The 25,508-nt window shown below is 38.7% G+C and overlaps 1 protein-coding gene across 2 annotated transcripts in view; it reads left to right on the plus strand.

The window, feature by feature from the left end:
• The window catches only part of PCSK5 (proprotein convertase subtilisin/kexin type 5), a 247,559-nt gene that overhangs the window by 60,431 nt on the left and 161,620 nt on the right, over positions 1-25,508 (plus strand). For both annotated transcript variants that reach the window (XM_027793522.2, XM_055791267.1), the window contains exons 4-5: positions 13,356-13,499; positions 15,791-15,867. In XM_027793522.2, the coding sequence (XP_027649323.1) occupies positions 13,356-13,499; positions 15,791-15,867 (221 nt within the window). The remainder of the gene's footprint in view (positions 1-13,355; positions 13,500-15,790; positions 15,868-25,508) is intronic.

Here is a 25,508-nt window from a genome sequence, read left to right on the forward strand (position 1 = left end):
CAGTGTTTGAATGATCTTTAGATGAGCCCAGCTGCTGAAACACTGAAACCCATATATATATATATCCCTGATTAACTAGGTCACCAACTACATGAATTGAAACATGGATAGAGGAATTAATACAGCTCACCTAGAAAGTGTTATAGTGCTTACATCTTGTTAAGAAGTCTGTCTGCTTACAGAAAACACGATTCTGGAAAAAATCCCTGAATTCTTGTAGGCCACTGAATTTGTGTCTCAGGACTTCCTCAGAGCCCTCATCTGATGATAGTTTCCCAAGACGAGGTTTTGTGTGTCATACCCTATGACCTACAGCGTGTTTGCCCCCAACTTCTCAGTCCTGTCCCCATCCCTTGCATCATCTCTTATGACTACCTAAACAGCAGAGATAAATTAAAAAAAAAAAAAAAAAAAAAAAGGAAGAGGGAAGAGGATTAACTTTTCTGACAACACTGAGAAGTTAGATTGGTTCAGCTTTCTTGAGGATCTTGACACTCAATTTAGGGTATCTGCTCTCTTAGTTTTGGTTTCATTATCAGGTGATTTGTTACTGTCATATGGTTTTCCTTTTTAAAACATCGTTTCCTGCAGTTTCCTTCTGCTCCCATTCCAGAATGTTGACGAATTACTACATAAGAGGATAAAAGTATTGTGAAAGGGAAAGCATTCTTCTGTTTTATGTCTGTCCTCTGAAAATGTTTGCCCAAACACACCACAACATTGACCCATTTTTGGTGTAACAGGGAAGTTGCATGCTACTGACCAGTGAGAGAGAACAAAAATCAGAAAGGTTTGTGCCTTTAAGCCCATTCACGTTGGGCGTGCGTTCTGCTTTCATTATTTCTGGCTGCTACTTTTCTCCAGTATTCAAAAGTCTCAAGCATTGACCACAATTTGTGAAGCAGCTTTGATCTTGTTTGTGACTTCAAACATTCTGATAGCCTGAGACCATCTTATACACTGTGTAAACTACTGCTACTGAAACATTCTGAGGACTAATTCAGTAGATGTTCTCTATGAATTAATCTACAAGGGTGGCCAAAACCACTTTGTAAGCTTGGTTTGTTACTTTGCCAAGCCCTTAAAAAGTCTTAAGATTGTCTCAACATTTGAAAGACTCACACACAAGATTTATCCCACAATCTAACAGGAAAAATAAAGCTATGGCTGAGCTATGCATCTCTTTGTGCTGTTTAACAGGTAGAAGTCACGTGTGAGTGTGGCTGTGAGAAAAACAGAGCATGTGACCCATGTTGCCTCCAAGCAAGCACTAAGCAGCAGAGATATCCTGATGCACCTATGTTGTATGGGGAAGGACAGGAACAATTTACGTGCCTGTATATCTATTTAGTTGGAAAAAAAGAAATACTAAGTCATCACTGGTGATTTTTCTTGTAGGCAGTTGTGAATAAGGGTGCTACTAGGATATTGATTCAAATAGGGAAGTTCAAACTAAAAGTAATGACAGTATTGAGCGGGTTTCCCCCATTTCTCCTTTCTGTAGCAACCCTGTGATTGTAGTCACGCTGCATCAAGTTCATTTGATTGATGTGTTGGTTTTGAAGGAGAGGCAAGGAGAAAAATACAGAGCAATAAAATAAAATATTTATTGTGAATTGAAAAATTTTCACCTCAATTCTTGTTTTGCCCTTTGTATCCTTGTTAAATTCTGGCATCCACAAGTCAAAGGATGATAGATTACCAGAGAAAGTGACTAAACAAGTAAAAAAAAAAAAAAAAACAGCTATTTTGGCTCTTCATAAGAAAAAAAGATAAATCTTTCATAATAAAGTGGCTGTTTGCAACAGTACTGTTAATAAGACGCTGTGCAACAAAGTACCAAGTTCATGATCAGGTCTTACACACCTCACTGGAATTAGGCATCCACCTGAATGCTTTGCAGATCAAGGATAGATTTAAGCACATTCTTAAACTTAAGATTATATGTTAAAGTTTTGTTGGTTTTTTTTGTGTCCTCCAAATCAACATTAATTGGCTGCTACCTGGCCCAAACTTTGTGTTTAAATAAGCCTATTATTACATTGTGATTACTTTTTAGGTCGTTTTGTGGATTGTTTCATGTCAAGCCCTAGATGTGTACAGTATTTGCATGAATGTCTGTACAAGACTCTGAAATGGATCTTTAGTTCAATCAATACAAAAGCCTTATTTGTTTTATACAGTGCCAAGGTTATAAAAATAAAACAAACTTTTTTCTTGCTTTTCTTAAAACCCTTTTTCCTTGAAAGCTCTTTATCTTTCATACAAATAGAAGAGCAATCACATAAACTTGTACTTTTCTGTTTTAAAACAATCCATACCTATGCACAGATATGCTTATCAATTAAAATTTCTAGATTTTGCTCCAAAGTAGTAAAAAAATTATTTTTTCAAAAATGTTTGTTAGCACTCTTAAATATAAAGATCAAAGGATTAAAAACTCTTGTGTCACCTCATTTGAATGTTTCATGTCAGTTCCCTTTTGACATTATTGCTTTGCATATTTGAGTTTTGTTCATAGTCATTAATGTTTCTGTGCATATTTAGAGTGGAGTTATTCAGGATACATTTATATTTAAAGCAGCACCTAACTGCAGACACCAAAACTTCCTTTCAAAGTATTTGAAGGCAGTTAAATGGCAGAAAAACATTTACTTCTCCCAGATTGTACTTCCTACTGAGTCTTCCATGGAGTTCCTGACACAGCTGCGTTAGTCTCACAGAAGCCAGCATCAGTATCTGAACTCCCTTGGTTGATTCATTTCACAGATATGGCAGAGGATTGTATGGTCATTTTGTTTGTATCATCATTACAACTGGTCAACTGCAATCACAAGCCCAGAATTTCTGATTAAGCTGCAGTAGGTTTTCAGTAAGACATACATATAAACAGATAAAAGTTTGGATTTGTAATAGAGTCATATTTGTAAGAGCATTGTCTTAATGATTAACTACTAATAATCTTACACCTTGTGGTTGCATGTCTGTCTTGCTCTGAACTTCCCTTGCAGACCACAGAGAAGAGGAGCCAAGAAGAGTATTTTGCAGCTGTAGTACAAGGAAAAGTAGTGGACACAGAGGAATCATCAATAATCATAAAATTAAGAATTCGTACCTTTATTTCTGTTTGTGTATAGTTTTCCCTCCTGACAATGCCCTATTCATAGCTTTCTTTAGTACTTTCTCTGGGTGCTGGATTTCCTGTGTTTTTTTAAGATACCTGCAAATGCTGAGGCGTGATCATTAATGGCTATCATTTCAAAGTTGAGACTGCCCTATACGCAGACACTATATAAGCCCGACAGCCATGGATGTGATATTCTTTCTAGTTCCAGTTACATAAATTACATTTTCAAGTCTTTAATGTGCATAGAAGGTGCTTATACTGAGTTTGTATATTCTGTCTCTCTACAGGACTACGTTCCTTCAGTATCAGTTCAAAACTGTGTTCTCAGATCAGTTCCAAATATTCAATTACTATATTTGCAAGTGGGGAAATTTCCTTCATAGTGCTGCTGCAGTCTGCAGTCAACACAATCTAGGTGGTTTTAGTGATAAAGCTGGGGGTTAGTTTTGCAACAGCTCCCCAAATCCCTTAAGTCCTGTTACTAGAAAGCTCCATAGACATTGGTCTGTGCCTGGTTCTCCGTAACAACAGTGTTTGCAGACATATTGGACTTCTTCAGAACCTTTCTGCAGTACCTGTATTTTCTGAGATAGCTTGAGTCCTAACGCTGTGCTGAGATTTCCTTTAAGACTCTGCAATTTCCACAACATATTTACATTTGTCTCCTATTTTACACAGTCTTTCATGTACAGCTGTGTCATGTATCTCCGGACCAATCTTCTTCAGCATTGCAGGACTTTAACATTTAATCAGCCATCAAATTTCCCGAGACAGTAACAACAGTAACTGTGTGGCACTTTTTTGCCTTATGAAAAACTTTTGTTTTGTTCTTGTTTCCTTTTCCTTCCCAGGCCTCCCCAGATTTCTCTGGGTTAGTTCTCTCATTTCTGCCAGATGATCTCATCTACAAAATATAAGTAGCCACTCCCTCTAGTGGTTTGACCTTATCTTCCCAGGTTTCTCTTACAATACACAGTGGACCTTGCATTCATCAACCATAGCACGTTCACATGGTGAAAAGCCCATTGGTGGTTAGGGCACTTACTTCCCTACAGGCAAACTAAAATTGCAGCCATTCATCCTAGCCTGATCCTGTACTGTTAATGAATTTTCACATAATGCATTTCAGTATTAGATTAAACATTTCTGTAAGGCTGTCTAAGGAGAGTATGGAGTGATTTTTATACTTCTGTCTCAAGAGAATAGTTTCATGAGCTTAAAGTTTGTCCTCTGGCAAGTTATAATCTCCTCTGACATACTAACCGAGCAAATAATGGGACCAAGGGTGTAATAACCTGATGGCTTTTTATGGTTCATAGGGAAAAGGCTTCTAGGTATCGAGTAGCATAGATATTTATTGCTGAAATGAAGGCACTGTGAAACAGTTCCAGCTTCAGGAACTCCACATACCTACAAGAAAACAGGGAAAAACCCCTTGTCCATTGCTAATAATGGAGTATATGCTGTCATCATATTCTGACCTACACGTGCCCTGCTTTTCCTACTGGCTTTTGTCTCTTGAGGAAGAATAGGGATACGTATCTTTCCTTCAGCCTCCTGAACAAGCCTGTTGTCTCACATCCCTCCCTCTCATTGTCCTTCTCTCCCTCCTTCTCCAAGGACATCCCACCATCAACACCAGATGTCACCAGGCTATTGCCTCATGGATCAGAGGGACCAGATCACAACATAAAATGGAGAAAAAAGAACAGCAGTAGTGCAACAGCCCTTAAAATTTGAGCATTCAGAGCCAACAACACCTCTTCATCATCAATGTCACAAGTCATCTCATTCCTACAAGTTCATAACATTCTTAGAAAAAACAAGTTTCCTGGTCGATCCTAAATGAACAGCCCTGTTCACTGCCCCTCCCAGAATTCCCATAACAGCATATCCTTCGTAAATATCACTTTTCTATTTTCCCTGTAAAATGAAAAGAGAAGGAAGAGGGAGGGAAATGGGTTTCTATAAGCCCTGGGCTCGTCCCACTCTCATCAGTCTCTGGGAAGGTTAACGATTAAATGAAGCCATATGCTCAGGGTCTTATCTCCATGTGGTTAGTTTGATTCTGTCACATATGTTCACACAAAGTCTAAATAAAACCACCTTCCTCTCCCATGCTTCTTAACAACTTGAGGTACAAGTAATGGTCTTTGACTTGAAAACAGCTTAAAAAGTAAATTGTGAACAGCCTGTCTTCAGTAGAATACAAAGAATCCTTAGAAATGTATAAAACTATTTTAAAGAAGAATACAATCTCTCTGTTTAACTGTTTTCTTAAAAACAATGAAAACATCAAGTCTAGCTTGAGAAACAGAGGGAGAAATTTGGTCTTACTAGGTAGGTGTAACTCCATGAACTGATGCATTACAAAAACCCCAGCATCTTGGAACATTCTGTAAAACTGCCCTATTTTTCTTTCTTTTTTGGGACTTAGGGGAGGTCAAATAAAAATATGAGTCAAAGGCCACAAAAAATGGTAGAATGGAAAGAACTGTCTCTCTGAGGAGTTATTCATCCTTCATGAATACTGAATCCCCAGACTTGACAGTGCACAGCTGAGGTTCGGGAGCAGCTGTTCTTTTCACGTATTCTCTCTAATTAATAAAAGAATTGCCATGCCTTTTTTTTTCTGGACAGAATTTAAGGCAGGTCAAAATGCACTAACTTTTGATCTACTTGTTGGCCTTTTCTTGCTAAGTGGGCTATTTACATAGTAGTGGTAGTATCAGTAGCAGCAACAGCAATAGTAACAGTCATCACACAGTCATCTTAAGAAAGTACAGCCACATGTAGAGATATATTGCCATGCATGCTTCTTTCCTTCCTGCATTTCTTAGTGGTAGCCACAAGCTGTGGCTGTTATTTCTTTTCTTCCCTCTCTGCCCTTTACTGACTCCCCAAGATTTTCTATACCAGGTTCATATATTTGTCCCAACACTTCCCAGGGAGAAATCTGTTCATATGTTGGCACACGCTTCTCAACATGTGAGCACTGAATCAAGGATACACAAGATGCACAAAGTCTGTAATTGGCCAGAAGGCATTTTTAGCTACATTTCTCTCTTTGCTTTGAAGGAGTGTCTCATGTTGCCGTGGGAAAGAAACAGGACTAGAGGCAAACATCCTAATGGAGCCATAGGTTATGCCCCATGTAGAAAGAAGAGGTGATAGTAGAGGCAGATTATTTCTGTTCTAGAACTTGCAGCTGGGAGAGAAACTTTGCTGTCTGCAGGCCTAGAAGGCAGGGAGTTTCCCACTCCTAAAAAGGCTGTGCTGTCATCAGCCTGTGGAACGTGGACATAGAGGGCTTCCCTGAAACAATACATCTTTAACTCAGAATACAAATTACAGAAGAACAACCACTGTTGACTTTGAAAAAGTGCCAGTGATGGAAAAGTGATGGAATTTTCTTGAATACAAATTTAACATTTTATGAATTATTCTGTTTTTTAAAGAATAGCAACCTAATCACAGCGAAAGAATAAGATTTATGAGCTCCTTATTTTTCACTGCAAAACCCTCTAGATATAGTCTTGTAAATTATTCTGGTCTCACTATAAGCATCAGATACTCCTATGAATACATGAACATACAGAGTTTCCTTGCTGTAATATATCAATATCGATATATTGATATATTCTTGTCTCTCTATAGCCATCAAATAAACCTATGAATACAAGAAGCCCTTTTATATTGATTTCCTGTTCTCCTTCATTGCTTAAACAGGCATAAAATAATATATGTCTCTGTTCTTATTGACCTCTAAGCGTATTTTTGTTTGTTAACGTAAAGAATCAATAAAACTTAAAAACCAAATTCATCTATGAAGTAAGTTAACTAAACCCTCAGAAGTTGCACAAGCAATAAATTGGTGTTAAATATTTAACATGGTACACTCTTGAAATATTTCTCTTGATGCAGACAAAAATTTAAAAAAAGTAGCAGTTCAGTAAAGCATGACTCCAGTAGTTGGATAGTATTTAATGCACAAATATCTTTTGTTTGAGATTAATAAGACTTTATATTGTTTGCCTGCTCCTGCTAGAGCTTTAAAATACTGTGTGCAGCAGTTAGGAGTTGCTGTGTATCATGCACTGAATATCAGGTTATGTCTGATAAAAACGAAAAGAAAATCTGTGAGTAATTCTCCTCCTCCTAAAAATCCTTCTTTTACCTGCTGTTGTGCTGAAAGAATAAAAAAATGTGATAAATACTATTAAAAAGAAACATTATTTTAATAGTCTTCTTAGAAAATGTAGCTTTCAAGTGCTTACTGTGGAGAAGCCCAAAAATAATTCCAGTAGATCACATTCGCTTTAAAGGTTATGATGCTCTTCAAAGCCTGTTGTCATGATCTCTGTTACATTACATGGGCTATTTTAATTAGGAGCCTACCTTTGCAACTCTCCCAGTTACCCCCCTGATTACTTCTTTCATTCCACTTTAAAATTGGATCACATCAAGAGCACAGAGGAAAGAGATTGTTTCTCTTCTTTGCAGGAAAAGAGAGATCAATTGGCAAGTTTTGACTTAGAACACTGCATGAAACTACCTCAGAAATCCGAATCAAGATGCTTCCTTACTAAAGTTAAAATCTGATAAACTTTGCTGCCTGTGCATTTGCCTGGAGCATCTAAGCATGCCAAATGCTCCACTTTACATTCCTTTCACAGGACAAGTAGATGGTCTCTTTTTTTCTGAGAGCTTCACAAAATGCCAGGATCCATTCCTTGGCCCTGTGTGTCCCCCTGCTCCCTGCTTGTGTTGGTCAAGGTCAATGCAGAGGCCTTTGACTGTCCTTCTTGCTCTGTGTGCACTCTTGTGCAACTTCTTCTGTTCTCTCCATGCTCGGAGGTTAGTAGCTGATGTAGACAACATGACTGTAGTCTGCTTGTTTGAGCCAAAGGCTGCTTAACTACTACTATAATGAAACCAGGAAGACTGTCCTTTACTTCTTCTTCTTTATCTTCTTCTTCATCTTCCTCCTCCTCTCTTCCTTCTTCTTCTTCTCCTCCTCCTCCTTCTTTTTCTTCTCAATGCTAAGAGTCTATCTTTTCTAATCTGACTGGGAACTAGTATTTCAAAGCTTTCCTGGAATCAGAAGTGTATGTAGTGTTCCATTAAATGAGATCCAAGACCTGCAACTCACAATTGGTATTGAAACTTGTGTCATTCTGATTATCATGTTGTGTTTCTCTATATCCCCTTAGACCAATATCTAAGACCTAGTCAAAGGACTCCTTAACTCAAAACCTAGAGGAAACCAGTGCAAGGTACCTCATGAAGGCTTACAGAGGGTACATTATGTCATTTCCAAGACTGCATGTCACAGGATTAGAAACTTCTGTTTCTACTCTGTTTTTTATAGATGAACGGGTGTTGCAAAAGACAGAACATAATTTTATAGTCTTTGTTCTTTTAATTTTATTTTAATCTCTGGAATTCCAAAAGATTCTGAAAGATTTTGACCATTGATGATTCTTGATTTCTCCCTTTAACTGTTGAATTTTGTTATTGATCCCCAGCTGCATACAGCAAGCCTCCGACCACAAGCACTAGTGCAGCAGACAAGGAACATTAAGATAGTGATACTGATCATAAGCTAGTTTTTAGAGGCAATTTCACAAAATAGCTAAGAGAATCCAGGCCCATGTCTGATACTGAGAGCATCAGGCAAACATCAAAACAGAAAACCTTTCTAATGTTACATCTGCTTGTTAATTGCACAAAGGCAGTCTTCCAAATTGTCCATCTAAAGACGTCTAAGGCATTCTTTTGTCTTTTTATGCTCCTAAGTATTGAATTTGAAGCATGAAACATGTTGTATATCTGAAAATTTTCTTACTGTAGCCCTATTCCTTCATATGTGTACTGCAAGAATCTCTCAGTCTTGCAGCTGGTGTCTATCATGAGCATCTTTCAATTAAACAGTCCAAAGAAAAGTATCATTTGAACGTTTTTTAAAAATCTCAGTAAAATTATTCTACGTAACTGAGTGAGAGGTTGTTTATACCTTTTGATGGTGTCCTCCAGGCAATAGGTGAAAACAACATATGTTGAAACAGTGCTGGTTTACTGTAGTTGTCTAGACATGATACCAATGCAGGAAATTTCTTAACTACTTTGTCTGCTTGGAGAGGGGGGAAATTCTGCAGACTAACCTTTTTTATACTAGTCGCTTTAAAATTCAAAAACCAAGAGTTCAAAGATTCACAGGTTTAATAAAAACTTGCATGCACACAGATTTTTTGTGCTTTATTTATTATTAATATAACAATAACAATAAAAATAATAACAATAACAATATTATTATTAATAATATAATAATAACAACATATTAGATATACGCTTATATTTATTGCTGTTATCATGGCAAAGTTTGGTTTTAGTCTAGATAGAGAGATTAGGAAAAATAGATTGAAAATGAGCTATAAAATTCAGTACTTGCCCACTGATATAAAATTCAGTCATTCTGGATCACATAATGATAGATGGTTTATATTTTTTAATTTGACTAACACTGTAAATTGAAACAATGCTTTGAAATTGATCAAAAAACAGCCTCTGCTAAGAAGCTGACAACTCAGTTCTGGATAGGTGGTAAAGAAGCAGCACATGGTTAAAGAAAAATTATAGAATGGAACCCAGTAGAGGAAAATTCCTTACAATAAATGTTTTTGAAAGGTAAGAGGAATTTAAAGGGTGTCATGGTTTAACCCCGGCTGGCAACTAAGCCCCACACAGCCACACGCTCACTCACTCCCGGTGGGATGGTGAAGAGAATCGGAATAGGTAAAGCAACAAAACTCATGGGTTGAGATAAATACAGTTTAATAGGGAAAGCAAAAGCTGTGCACTCAATCAAAGCAGAGCAAGGAATTCATTCACTGCATCCCATGGGCAGGCAAGTGTTCAGCCATCCCCAGGGAAGCAGGGCTCCATCACACGTAATGGTTACTTGGTAAAACACCATCACTCCAAATGTCCCTCCCTTCCTTCTTCTTCCCCCAGCTTTATATATTCAGTATAACTTCATATGGTCTGGAATATCCCTCCGGTCAGTTGGGGCCAGCTGTCCCGGCTTTGTCCTCTCCCAATGTCTTGCGCACCCCCAGCCTGCTCACTGGGCACTGGGAAAGCCCTGCTCAGCAACAGCTAAAACATCCCGGTGTTACCACACTGTCTCCAGCACAAATCCAAAACATAGCCCTACACTAGCTACTATGGAGAAAGTTAACTCTCTCCTAGCCAAAAGCAGCACAGAGGGACAGGAAGGATTGCAGGTGAAACAAAGTAATAGATGGTGTCTTAGATGCTATTCCATGTGTAACAACATTTCTATACCATATTATATAGTATTTGAAGAGTAATCACACACCAAGATTTAAAGTGTTCCTGATAAAAGCCAAACGAGACTGCTTTGAGACTAAGTGCACAATCTGATTAATCTAGAGAAAATCAGACACTAATCTGGGGGAAGGTATAGTTCACTGTTAAAATATGGAAATCTGAGATCAGATATTGAATCAAACAAAATGCAGTTTAAGTGGTAAAAGACAGTATTGGAAGAGAAGAACAAGGCTAGGAGCAGTGAGAGCAGAGCACAGATAAAGAATTGAGAAGAGAGAGAATAAGGAATAGAGTTAAACAGAAAACAATTTATATCTATATCTATATCTATATATCTCCTTTTTTTAATAGGACTTCTGAGAAAGTTATATATTATAACTATAAACACTGAACCCTTCATCTGCTGTTGAACTACTGTCTCTTGGATGCCTCTTTGCTGCCTTTGCATTTTGTATCCATGTTACACATGCTGGTATCCAAAGTTCTAAGTAGGCATGCAGTTATGCCTGCTTTACCCCTGGAATTTCTTTTATGCAGAAAGATTTTGTTTAGACTAGCTTTCTGCCCAGTCCTGGAGCAGAGCAAGTTAATTTGAGTGTCAGTTTAACCTGGCCCATCTCTTGAGACAATCATCAGAGCATGCAGTAAAGCAAGAGGTATCTCTTTGTTTACATTTGTCTATATACATGTAGCAAAACTGCTGATGAATTAGCCCCCTTCAGCCACCACCGCAAAAGCAGAAGTTCAGGTAAGGTAAGTGAGGACAACTGATGGTGCCAGCATCATTAAGGGAAAAAGCAGTGATCTTCCGGCAGAGTGCCGAAGGGCTTGCAAGGGAATGGGGATTAAAAACTCATACGCTTGGTCAGCTTGAGTGGTTTGACTGGCATGGAAATAAAACGAGCTCATCCCCTGTGAGGAGAGGACAGGACACTCAACAAAGCGGCCAAAGGGTCATTTGGCATTTCAGAGAAGGGGATAGAGGGGGCGGTGTAATGACCCAGTAAATCTGACTGGAGGTCAGCGCCAGGAATCCTGATTGCCCATTGCAGCTCTCTCTTGGGTTTACTCTATGGCTGGAGGCTGGTGCTTCCACCTTTTTTTCTCCTTGTCTTCACATCAGCAAAATGTGAATGATGATATTAATAGCTTTTGCAGGTATTTTCTGATGCTTAATTCAGTAACACTCTTGAAAAATGCAAAGGCACCTGGAAACATTACACACTTTTAACCCCCTTGTGTGTACATTAGAAAGCCTCATGTGTACAACCATTACATTCAGTGTACAGATGGCAAGTTTAGACTGTAATCAGTTTCATAAAGCCAGCAGCACGAGCATTTCCAAGTAATACACAGAACAAAAACATTAAGCCTGCCGTATACATTCCTTGGAACTGGTCCCTGAAGTCCTTCAAGCTTCTTTGTGTGTGGATGAATAGACACAGAGAGAAAGAGAGAGAGAGAGAGATTGGCAGACACAAGGGGAAGGCCATGAGAGAGACTTTATACTACATACATACATATACTGCTTAATAATATAATCTTGCTTTAGTAATAGCAAATGATCATCCTTAAATCCTCTGGTTTGTGTATGACAGTACGAGGCAGTAAACTGGAGAAAAAGGAGGAGGAAAATTATGTTTTAATAGTAATCCAATGTCGGTTTGCACCCAGTATGCCTAACAGTTCTTCAGTGTGCTTGCTTTCAGCAGGAGAGGGATGGACTAAGTCAAGGTAGAGTGCATCCCTCTGAATGTTATTATGCTTACAAATTGTAGAGTGCCAGAACATGAGGCTGAAGTGGAGACGCAAGGCAATGGGGCAGGGAGTGAAGTGGAGCATGTTTGTGTGGTCACTGTTGTTACGATGCACATATATTTTTTAATTTCTGGTTTTTTTCCTCCCACCCTTTGCCTTTCCCCTTCCCTGCACCCACTCTTTTTTTTTTTTATTTTTTTGCCTCTTACTCTGTCTGAGCCTGGAGGAGCTGGTGAAAGCAGTGCCAATGAGGGGGTCGTTGAACTCACTTTAGAGGGGAGAGCTCTGTGTGTGGGTTATGGTTACTGACAGGGCATACGAATACCTGAGAGTCATATCTCATTGCCATGGCAAGCCAGATTTCTTCACATGAGCTAGGTGCATTCGTGTCAAGGAAGAGGTTTTCAGTTTTAATGTACCCTACATTTTCTTTCTCCACCGCACTGAACTTGGTTGCTCTGAAAGCTGTACCCCAGCTTTCTCAATCTAACTGTCTACAATTCATCAGGCACCCTAAGCTGCAGTTTTTCAGGGTGTTGTTTTGGTTACAGGTTCTTCACTGCTGCTCATCTCCTGCTGATATTGCACAAAACCTGCCAAAAGCCTTCTTTTGTAGATAGAAATTAATCTGGATTAGTTTCCAGACATTCTCTCAAGAAACTGTACAGCACATAACCTCCAATAAGCAAGGGTTTTTTTCCATGGCCATTTCTGTACAGGCATTTGTCTACTTTTATCCACATATGGTTTGTTTTTCTGAAAAAATTCAAATAATTCAAATGCACATTTCGAATGAGTGTGGTTAACAGCCAGGAATAGTTGCTTTGTTTTACACATGGCTTCTAGCGGTTCAGTATGGTGGGACTCTTCCCTTTTCTGTTGCTTAACATAAGGAGTAATCAGACAGAGAAATAACCAGTTTTCATTTAATTTGGCATTTCTTTTAAAATTATTTTCTGTTTAAATGAAGGTGTTGCTCTTATGCAGTTGCTCTTCAAATCAATATGCTTATATGATGATTTAAATGGTCGTGTTAATGTAAATAGGATAGTATCTCAACTCCATGCTGCTCGCATCCATCAACATCCAACATCTTAATCTCCTTTTCTCTCCCCAGCACTGCAGCGATAACACTCACCATTGCCAATCAGATATGAACATAGTAGGTGCCTGGAAGAGAGGTTACACTGGGAAGAACGTTGTGGTCACCATCCTGGATGATGGCATCGAAAGAAACCATCCAGACTTGATGCAGAATTATGTGAGTGTCTACAGGACATCAGATTTGCTGCTTTATTATTACCCCAAATAAATCTGCTGCACCTGGAAAGATGGAGGGAGGGAGGAGGGAAGGAGGAAAAAGCATACGAGGGTTTCCTCAAATGTTAACACCAACGGGAGGAAGGAAGTCAACTTTTGGTAGTATGTTTGTTTTAGTTAAGACTGTTCTGTCTGAATGTATTTAATATCTGGATGCCTCTTGTAGCTGAGTCCTGAATTTCTGAAGGACTGGAACCAATAATCAGATGCTTTTTTCTGTAATTGTTTCACTTAATATCCTTACACTCTCAGAACACAGAAATGGTATACACTGCTTTTCAGTTAGTGCACGCAGCTGAAGGCCATTTTTGGCCAGCAAGACAGCAGTTTTTCTCAAAGACTAACTTTAGGCATATACTTACATGTATTTATTTTTAAAGCTATTTATGTTACCACTAGAAATAATATAAAGGGAAAAGGACATGACTCGTTATGATTCACTCAGTTAAAAACAATTGTAGAATATTTTTATGTGTCTCTGGTAAATCTCTCTTAACTCCAGTGAGTCCCCTCTCAATCTGTAATAGAGCTCTGTCCTTTGTTTTCTGTGTCCTGTGTCTCATGTCACCTCAGGAGGTTTCTGTTTGCTTGTGACTCATCACATTTAAATGATTGGTTTAATATACCTTGTGGAGGGTTGTCTAAAATGAGGAGAAGCTCCTTCTCTAGTGGGTGACTTGTTGTGTTATGTCAGAGTTTGAAGCTGTTCAGAGTGTCAGGGCCACCCTTCGGCTGGGTGGCAAATGACAGGAAGTCAACACAGAGTCCTGTGCTTTGGGGGTGGATGTTATCTGAAAGCACATGACCTTGAGGACCTTATCATTTCTCTGAAATTAAGTGTGCAAGGTATGCATTCAAATGAGGTGAGAAAACAAACAAATACGTTTGGGTTGAGCCAGACTGGTGAAGATGACTAGCACAAGGCAGGCACATACCTTCACTCCCATTACAGATGTAGGTCTTGTAAAAGAGCCCTGAACACGGGCTTTTTGCCAGCCAGCACATCATCTTGACAGAGCATTGAAGAGATAAAAGTGACAAAAACATCTTTAAGAACTCATCAAAAGCTACAATTGTGTCCACAGTTTAAAGCCGTTTATTTTAAATTAGCCCTACTTACATCCTTATCCTTCCCCATGCTGCATGTGGAACTCAACTTTGAAATACATGAGGAGGACTGCACAAATACAAATGACAGGCAATTGCCCTATTTGTCACTGTATGCTTGAGCCTGATGCATGCCACATCTTTCATTTTAATCTCTTAAGTTATTTAAACAAACCAAATATAATTTTACCTCCTCAATGAATGACCCGGATTGTATCATATGTCACCTCATCCCAGTACTGTCCTTCCACTGAATTTAAAGCAGCTATTTATTCCCTTACCACCTCCTCTCTTCCCTTTCCTCACGCCAACAAGGAATTCCCCCAAAGCAATGCACATTGCTTATTTGATGACAAATGCCTTCTATATGTCAGATTATTGCTGGTGTGGCTGCAAACAGGAATATTTGAGGTGGCTGTGGTAACTGGTTTTGAACAAAGAAGAGATTAAAAAGAGCTGCTTGACATGTCAACACACCACATGCTACCGCATCAATTAATAGGAGCCATACAAACCAGCAGCTATTTACTCTATAAACTATTTCCAGCTGTAAGAATCCTGGTAGATGTAAAATATGGAACAAAAATATGGAGATATCTTGCAAATATTTGAAACAGTTACACTCCCAGGGAAATGGGAATGTAGTTTTTGTTGCATTTCAAGCTATATTTTAATAACAATATTCTTAAGAAAATTATATTATTCTTATTCCTTGAAATGATGACTGAAATTTCAGTCCTCATTGTGTAGATAATTTCTTGAATCTTGAAACATCTAGCAAAATCCCAGTTTCGAGAATGAACTCTCTTAACTTCCAAAAGTTTCTTACAAGAAATATAGTCTTCTGGTTAAATGAAACAGCACTTTCTGTTTCCTTTCTGACACTGGATCTATGCCTTTTCAGAGCATTTGTTGTCCTCCATTTTTAAAAAATAAAATAAAATACCTAAATAATGTAATTATTAAATATAGAATCCTTTCCTAAAACATGCAATCATCATAAACCCACAGGAATGTTACTTAACCTAATTATTCTCTTGTAGGAACCTGCTGAAGAATGTATAAGCCACATGAATCAATGACTAATTAATGAGAAAGTGGTTTTCTTTCTCCTGTTTGCTACAGGATTCGCAGGCCAGTTTTGATGTCAATGGAAATGATTTCGATCCTATGCCTCGATATGATGCCAGCAACGAGAACAAGTAAGGCACTAAGACATTCATGACCTTGTCAATATAATTAATCAAGTAGAAAGTACCAGTTCTTCTATGAAAGTCTAGGAAACTTGGTTCCTCAGAAAGCAGTGTGATTTGCATTTAAATCTTCATGAAATATGTATTTATGTCTGTTCTATGCACATTGCATGACACTTTTTGAAAGCATTTGGGGCCATTCAAAAACACATAGAAATTAATCTGAGAGTTCTGGGTATGTGAAATGAACCATTTTCAATCCGTTTAGGATGCAGAATATAAGGGGTGAATTATTTTTCTCAGATATCATCTCATTGAGTTATTGGGTGGTTATTATGTGTGACAACTGTCTTGGCTTCTGATTCTCTTGACTTTGTGTATTGAAGAAATAGACAAGCTAATGGAGTTGGGATTTTTGCTCTAATGATGTCTTTTAAGGTGATGAAGGTTTTACATGTGGAGTTTTGAAAGAAACCTTATAAACCCGGAAGTTGTAGCTCCACTGGATTATAATATCCGTGTTACATCACTGATTTATCTCCATGAATGACATTTTTCTCCTTCAGAGCTCTGCTTCCTGATACTTGTCATTCCAACTCTCTTTTTGGATGTGCTGTGGTGAAGGCTGGGGGAGACACTGGCAGGGACATCTCACCTCAGGAAGCAGGACACCTTTCTACCCCCAAGGGTATTTGAGGGCAGTTATTCATTCATTGGTAATTTTTTTTTTAACTAGGTACTTCGCAGAAAGAAATAACTTTCTGTGGAATTGAATGAATTGAAGAAAGGAGAACACTACTACTTGTCAACATGCTGACTGGGCATTTTGTTTTCTCGATGTTTGAGTTGGTGGCGTTTTTTATTGTGGAAAGTGTTACGTGTTAGTATTACATGCCTGCTGAAGAGAGACTACAGGAGGTGAAACTTCATCCTTTATGCAACTGAAATGCTTTTGGGTTTGTGTTGTCTCCTTCCTGCAATCTTTCTTTGGAAGAATGCAGCAGGTGTGATTTAGGAGTCGGCAGCAAAACTTAACGTTGGTTTCCCTAGAGAAACCAACTGGAGTAACCTTAGATCACACTTCGGTGGAAGAATCCTCTCCTGGTCAACACCTTATTCATAACAGCAGGAAACCATGTATGAACAGGCGGAAGAACAGGGCTTTGTTATGCATAGCTGCCTGGTACGTATAGATCCTCTCGTCTTACAGTGAATCTTAAGGAGCTGTCGTAGCTACTTTCAGCCATAGGGTGAAATGACTGAAAGCTGAGGTGAATTCTGCCAAGTACTTCTTCGGTCAGTCAGCTTGATCCTGCCTTGTAGGCCAAGATGAGAAATATGTAAAGATTTAGCTCTTAGAAGCTGTATAAATAAATGTACATACACAGACACACATATCTTTAACATAGAAGCCTATTATGTCGGTATTAATTTGAAGAAGGATAATAGTTTATTTATTTGGGACTCAATCTTGGCATATGTTCTCATTGAGTTGTTCTTATTCAATGCTGTTTACATACTGCCAAATATTTTTATCTAGAAACAAGTACATACAAGAGCTGCATTTTTTTCACCCTTATGCCTGTTAGGCATATCCTTCCAAACCAATTTTCATACAGAAGATCAGTTTACTGAATCTTATCTGCCTCTTCTTTACTAGAAATCTCCTAAAGAAAGAGTACCATGGGAGGATAAAAAGAGAAATTAACATTGTTTTGAAACATGTAAACATTCTGCATGTGGAGTCTAGTTTATGTTTAAGCAAAGAGAAAACACTGATGTGGAACAATTGGTATATAGATCTGCTTGCTGCATTGCCTCGGTTAATTTAGTGACAAGCTGAGGATTTCAGTGCTAGATGCTCATATGGAAAATGCTAATATTACACTGAAGTTGTTAAGAATATCCTTAAGACACATGTTCATCAAAACAAAAGAATGAATAAAACTTTATCAATTCTTATTCTTTCCAAATTCTTCTTTTATCCTTACACTGAAGGAATTTCTTGTGCTGTTGTTAGCTCGTTGAAGGAATTTCTTGTGCTGTTGTTAGCTTGGGTTTAGAGGTGTCCTGTCACTAGTGTAGAAAGGTCAGAATCAGCCAATGCGTTGTAAATTTTTGTTAGCTAATAAAAGAAATCTTTATCTTTTGTTTGGCTTATGAGAAGTCTCAGGACTACCAGCAAGGTTTATAAACATGTTAATTACCTCAAAATAGAGTAGAAACATAGGAATATAAACTGTTCACAGTCCAGAGTATGTAGGCATTGCCACTCACCTCAACTAATTTGTGTGACTGACCACTTCAGCATCAGCCCTAGCTTTGAACTAGGTGTATGTTTTACAGCCCTGTACAAAGCATCGGAAGAGCAAAACTGTGGCTGCATGATGACCACAAAGTGGTGGTCACCCCCACTGCTTACCTCATGCTGGCTCTTTCCTCCTTTCCCCAGCCGTTGTGCAGCTCTCCAGAGTGAACCACACTGAAAACTGCACTGCCAACAACAGCAACAACAAATTGCGTTTTCAGCCAGGTCAGGCAGGTACCTCATTCAGCTCAGCCTGAGGTCAGATGAGAGCGAGACGGGCACAAGGAGGATGATGAAGCGTGGCCTGAACCTCTCACTGGCAATGCCAGCATCATTGAACTACGATGGCTTATGACAATGCCCCAGGTGCCTACAACTGTTGTCCACAAAACTGTGTGTGATGGACAGGCAGTTGCCAGCAGTGGCCTCCAAGGAGTTGTGAGAAAAGATGTGGCAGTCAGCCTGGCTCTCTCTAAACACTCCGCAGCTGAGCTGCCGGTTGGCATGACAGTGCAACCCTCTCTTCTGCTGCCCACCAGTGCCCATCCCCACACATGCTTCGTCACATCCTGGCTCATCTGTGTGAAGATACTTCTGTCCTTGAAGTTGGGGAGTGGCGAGGGTACACTGGGAGGCATCCCAGTTTAGGTGCACTTCCAGGGATTCATCCTCTTTGGTGCTGCAACAAGCCATATACCTCCATCTGTGAATCACAGCTGAATCTTTCTTTTTGGCTGAATACTGAAGTCATTGCTTTCTTACAAAGCATGTGCAGAGATGGGAGGCTGCTTTCTGTTTTCTTGCTAGAGTTTTATACGGGATATAAAAATGGACCGATTCATTTCTCTCCTAGGTATGGAGGATTAGAGTTTTCATACTCTGCCTCCCTGGTGAATACTCACTGCCCAAACCATAAGGTCCTGCAGTGAGATGTGGTGGAGAGAGAGGCACCTATTGTGCTGTGCTGAGCTTCGTCACTGTTATCAGGAGGCACAGTGTCAGTGTAGAGTCAGCCTTTGGACACAGAGGATACATGAAGCATACTTTCAGTGTGAGATTACTTGGCAGCGTAACCTCCACCTAGAGGCTCAGTATTTCCAATTAGCAGATACACTGAGCCTGGTAAGCAGCACCTAAGCACCTTTGACTTTTGGGGCTGTCACCCTTCCTTCCCACTGGACTCAACAAGAATTAAACATCTACATAGCTACTAAAAAGCACTACTAGTAGCTTGTCTGTATTTTTGGGGGTCTAAAATATCTTCAGAGATTGGGGTAGGAACTCTGATTACCCAGCATATACAGTCATTTGGCACTAGATACACAAGTTGAGCCTGTAAGTTGAGGTAACCAGAACCAGGGAACACTCTGAAAGCCATGCTTTGCAAAAACTTTGCAATGTGCAAGATCAATTTGGTTGATTCCCACTTCCTGCTATAACTTGACAATATTGCATAGTGGTGATTTGTGTCTTCCAGTACAGGTGGGATGTACAAATGTGCCATTGTTTCATTAAATATTCTAGTTTATTCTGCCTAATTTTATAACCCAACCTTGAGGGATGTAATGATGAGTAAAAATAATTGCTGTAAAAATAAGCAGGTGTTTCTGGGCAGCTTTGTGGGCAGCTGTGAAACATCAGTGTACTAAGTCTTGTTTACTAGGTTTTCACTTTTAATTAGTAGTGGAGGTTTTCCATTGCTGAGGCTTATTGGTGAGGAAAAAGGAATGAGAAAAAATTATCTGGGGGTTTGTGAAGCAACTGAAGGACCAGAGTGGCACTGTCCAAAACTGTATTTTTGAAGTTTTACATGAAATCTTCTATTAGCTAAGGAGAATGGGAGGGTAGAAAGAAATATCAGACAATCTTCCAAGGCTTGTAGCCAAAATCAGGATGGGACAATAGTTTCTTTAACTACTGTGGTATGTAGGAGGCCTGCCAGAAGTTTACTTTTGTTTTTACAAATCAGCAGCAAATTATGAAGCTTGTAAATGGTACAGGCCTATACTAGAGCTTTCTTTTGCTCAGAGGCTAAAGACAACAGTCACCTGTGGATGAAGCCATGCCTGCTGTGCAAAGCGTCTTGGTTTGGTTTACTGCTGAGTCCTGCTGCTTTATTCTTTTTTCTGTTATTCCACCTTTACCTGTAAACATCTATGTTGAAACAACTAGGCATTATTAGTTACAGGTCCTTAGAAAGAATGCAGATAGGATCACTGAAATGGTACTCTACCCATGGTATAGCCTCAGAAATAAAACAGAAATGATCATAGTATTAAAATGTTTTTCTGTTTTGACCAAACAAAAATGAGTTTTTCTATTTCATAAGAAATCTCTCAGGGATGATATTTTAGAGTTTAGTTCTTATTCTGCTGACAGGTACTTTTGTAAAGCAGAGACTTTTTAAAAAAACTCCTTTAAATAATGCCAGTTGTTGTTAATGCAGTTCTTAGTAAACATATGTAAGAAAAAGTAAAAGTAAGCTGTTGATTCTGTTTCGGAGAAACTGAGTCACTCTTTGGATGCCTCTTCAACATTTTTTAGTAATGCATCCCACTACATAAACAACTTGTTTTAATAATCTTCTACATTATTTTATAATGAGTGTAAGATTTTGGGAGAAAACCATTTTTGCTTTTCAAAAATCATAAGAAATACAAGCTACTTATCTCAATTTGCAGTATCTGGATAGCTTTACATCTTTTCTTACAACAGAAAAAAGTTAATGAGTTAATGAGTTTCAGTCTTTCTGGGTCCAACATATTGATATTGTTTTTCTGTGATATCCATTCCAATTTGTTATTACTTTCCTTTGTCAGTCTCATTAATGTTGATGCTCAATAAAATGTCACAGGCTTAGTTTTCTTTGAAGAGTGACAAGCTGTTAGTTTGTACTGTCTGTGTATGTCAAAGACCTATAATATGTCTTCAGTCATTTAATCAGAATGGATACTAGATATCTGACAGGCAGATCAGCTTCTGTGGCCTCCTGGATGGTCAATAAAGTGCAATTAAAAAGCTTCATCGACTGCTGTGACACCATTCAGAGCAGTTATCTGAAGAACTGAGCACAGTCAGACGCAGGGAGCCTGAGGTCTCTCATGGCTGGCTTGAAAGATCATCTCAAAAAGGTTTCCACTGCAGCAGTGTGATGGAAAGGAGTACTGACAATTGGGGGTGTCTGTCTATGCAGTTTATGCATTTTGATTGCTGGTTTGCAACTCTTGTTATTGCTTTGAAACTGGCTGTATTGTGTGCTGCAGACAAAACTGAAGGGAAGACAAGTTGTACCGAGAAGCGCTGCTGTGCTCCCTTGTGCTTTGTTTTCTGTGAAAAAAAAAAAATATTCCGCTGGCAGATGGGTACTCACAGCAACGAAAAAACACCTTGGCAATTTTTCAGTCTAGTCACTGCTTTTTTAGCTTGTGTGTGCTCAAGGCTTTCAAACAGGACAGAACTGAAGATCCCAAGGCTCACACCTGCAGGGAGGACCTGGCAAAGCCAGTGATTAAGCTGTGTAATGAGGCTGGAGGTAAGTTGGAGCAAGGTATCAGCTCTCAGGAAAAGGCTTTTTGTCAGAGGGAATCTCCATTGTGTCTGCTCTTTTCCTGTACTCTGACCTTTCATCTTGACTTTCTCCAGCCTCCAGAGGCTTAAATCCAAAGGATTCAGCAATGGTGTAATCTACCTATTATATATAATAGCCTATTCAATGCTATTATATAAAATAGCCTATTCAATGCTGGCAAAGCATGTCTGATAGCGAATAAATCTTTGTAACAGGAAGGTAATTTAGAGTAGAGAATTAACTTACTATGTATATGTTTTTTAGCTCAATAGATCAAATGCTTACACTGAACGTGGTATTGTTAATTCAAGGTACCAATGACTGAATGTCAGGTGCTTAGCGTGTCTCAGTGTCACCACAAGTATAATGGAGTTTGGTTAGGATTGTTAGGAAACTGTAGATTTTGGATTGTTTTTTCTAAACTGGTGAAGTGTTCATTTATGAAAACCAGGGTCTGAACCAATGAGTCAGAAGTTGTTGGTATAGAAGGTGCAATCAGAGATTGCAGTCCTGGTTTATTGTGTTTTGGTTCTCTACTCATTTTGTCAGCTTACAGGGAGACTGCCACGTTTTACAAGGAGTGCTGTTAGTGATTCATCAGCTAGCCTCCAAATTAATTACGATCTAGTGACCCAACCAAGTGCCTAGGGGCATGATGTAGCATGGAGATCATGAGGTATTGGATCTGTGTTGCTTTCCAGTTGCTGTAGTTAAAGGCCCTAGTGTAAAATTGTAAAAATAAGGGAGATAAACATTGCAGCTTGCAGAATTGCACCATGCTGAAGTAGGGTAATTTTACAGATTCATTTGGAGCATATTGTTCTTCAGTTTCTTTTTTAACTGTTACTTAAGAGTCCCTGTGTGCTGTTTCCCAAAGAACATGCCTGTGCTTCAGGTGGCCGCACCTCAGTGGTAATCATCACACATCCATTTTTTCTCTCAGGGAAGGACTGAAGGACGAAGTATGTGTGTAAATATTTTTAGAGGAAAGCTTTCTCTCCTTGTAGAAATATGGAGCATGAATCCTCACCACATAGTGCCTTTGGTAATGTTTTTCTTTTAATCTAAAACAGGTTTTTAACCTAAGGGAAGAGATAATGCCTGCATTAGAACAGAAAATGTTAAGTGTTGATATTTTGAAATTCTCATGTTTTCCTGCTTCAGAATGAAGTGTGTGTTCATTTGAAGTTTTTTGACAGCAAGTGGGGGCCCAGAACTTCTAGTAGCTGAGGACAGCGAGCTGAGCTAGAGGAAAGGCAGTCTGTCTCAAGCCAATTCACTCACCCACGACAAGCACCCTTATCACTGGTCTCTATGGTGAAGTCCCTTGTGAGAGCATTTCATATTGACAAGACAATGACAAATTCATTGGACTACATTGGATTCAGTAACTTTTTGATTCAGGTTCCAGCTTCAATAGTGGAAAATATCCTAAGGAAAGTTTTGTCAAACTGCCAAAAATTATCTTTTTGGTAAACTCATCGAGGCTGCTCATTATGTTATCACATGGCATTACATAATTCTCTCTGAAGTCCACAAATGGTATGACTTAGTTTTTTGGGAGCCAAAGGAAAGACATTTCCTTGACTCATTGAAAGTGAGAGAAGTCAAACAGAGACATAAAACAAAACAAAGTTCAGCCAGAATTCTAGTTGCTCAAAGATGAACAAAACAGTCTGTTTTCACTACCCTGGTATAGATCACTGAGCAGTCTCATCATCTAACTGGTGTTTGAGGAGCAGTGCTTTCATTTTATGACATGCAAGATTCTGATGGTCTCAAAACATTTAACCACAATGCTTTTTCTTGTTTCTGATTACTGAAATACCAGACAGTGAGCTCACAAATAAAATGTAATTCTGAACCATTCTGCAAACACTTCTAGTTCTTCTATGTAAATAATTGATAACAATGAATCAGATCTTCTCTTCCAATTCAAAGTCAACAGTAGGAGGGATATAAGCTTTGATAGTTGTGGTAGTTGTGGCATTCACTTTTCTGAATCCTTCTTTTATGGAGAGTTTAGGAATGAAAGATTTTTTCATATGGGCTTTTTCCCAGAGTTGTTATTTCCTCTAAGTATGCATCTATATTTTGAGGTTTTGAACTTAGGAGGGGAGTCTACAACTACAGTAGGCAAGTTTTGATTCAGTAAAATGGTAGACCACTTTCAAGTTGCATACATTTATACTTACATATCTACAGCCAAGACGAATTTGGGAGCTCAAATACATTTCTATGTGTTGTCCCCTTTTCAGACTTCTGAAGGTATTAGAGAAAGGTAAAGAGTGGATCCACGCTGTGTGTGTGGTACTTGGTCTTGCCAGCTGATTTCATAGTACTCAGTCAGATGCAGTGCAAAATGTGGATCATTAAGACTTCTCAGCCACCATGTACATGCACAAAGTATACTGTTGTTCCCCCTTTAATTCTTGTGCCATCAAAAGCAGACCTCTAATTAAAAGTTTGATAAAGCAATCATGAATCTAGTGTAAAAGCTTTTTAACTGAAGCCTTTTTCTAAATAACATGCTGTTAAATAACATGCTGTTAATGATTGAACTCTGCAAAGTTATGCTATAAGCAACTAATGGCATATAGTAGGTGTTTTTAGAAGACATTTCAGGATAAAACTCTCAGAAGTTGCATTTTCATACAAATGAAAAAATATGCATCTGTACAGGTTTGTTGCTGTAGGCAGACTTATTTTTTCTAGCCTTGCTTTACTGTGATTTTGTAACTTAAAGATACACTATGTTTGACACTAAGTGAAGTCAGATTGCTCTCTTGGAGACGTGTTACCTTTTTTTCCTGAACGATAGCAACCAAAGTAGATAAATTAAGATGCAGAAGTAAAGCAGTGGGTATCTATCATAGCTGTCAATTGCACTGATAGGGTCTATGCTACAAAAGATTAACCTGCTTTGAAAATTATTTGTATTGCTATAGAGTCCCAAAGCAATTATCAAATCTGTGATTTTAGCAAACTGAGGTAAAGCCTGTGGCCTGTTTACTTCTCCAACAAGTTGATTGGTGAGGCTGTTGGCCTCAAAGAGTGCCAAAGAGAGCACAGTGGAAGGTATGTGCTACTTCTCCTTTCAGCCCAGACTTACGTCCCTGCACTACTCTTCTTAACGCTCCATAAACATCACATGAACAGCTACTAACTTACTCTGCCGCGTAGTGAGTGTGTGAGATTTAGACTTATGCTGAAACCCCTTTTCCAATTAGGAGCAAACCTTGCTGCTGCTGAATCAACGACGCTAGTTTCATTTAAAAACAATTATCAACACAGATAAAAGTAAAAGTTGAACTTACAGATAAGAGTAGAACTTGAACTTATTTCAACAATTTCCTCATTCGTCTTTGAAATGGAGCTCTGAAGAGAAATGGGATGTCTGTTTAATGCAGAACAGCATCAAATGAAATTTAGGATTAAGCACAGTACATATCTTGCACAGTGCAATTGAAATTGCACTTGGAATTCAAAATAGTCAGGAAGTATGTCTGATCTGGAATATGGTGGAGAATTAAATGGAGAGTTAAAAAATATTCATTTCTTTGCAATGTTGTCACAGCAGTCATCCACTGTTAGAAACAGAAATGCTTGGAGAGTGGCTGGGCGTTTCTCTGCAGATTTGGAAGTGATGAGTAATTGTCTGTGTGTCACTTGGTTGTCTTTTTTTCATTTCCTTTATTTATTGAAAAGCTTTGATCTCAACTATCAAGTTTTTCTCACATTTGCTCTTCCAGTTCTCTCATCCATCCCAATGGG

The sequence above is a fragment of the Falco peregrinus genome, chromosome Z (assembly GCF_023634155.1).
Source record: "Falco peregrinus isolate bFalPer1 chromosome Z, bFalPer1.pri, whole genome shotgun sequence".
In the NCBI taxonomy this organism is placed as follows: domain Eukaryota; kingdom Metazoa; phylum Chordata; class Aves; order Falconiformes; family Falconidae; genus Falco; species Falco peregrinus.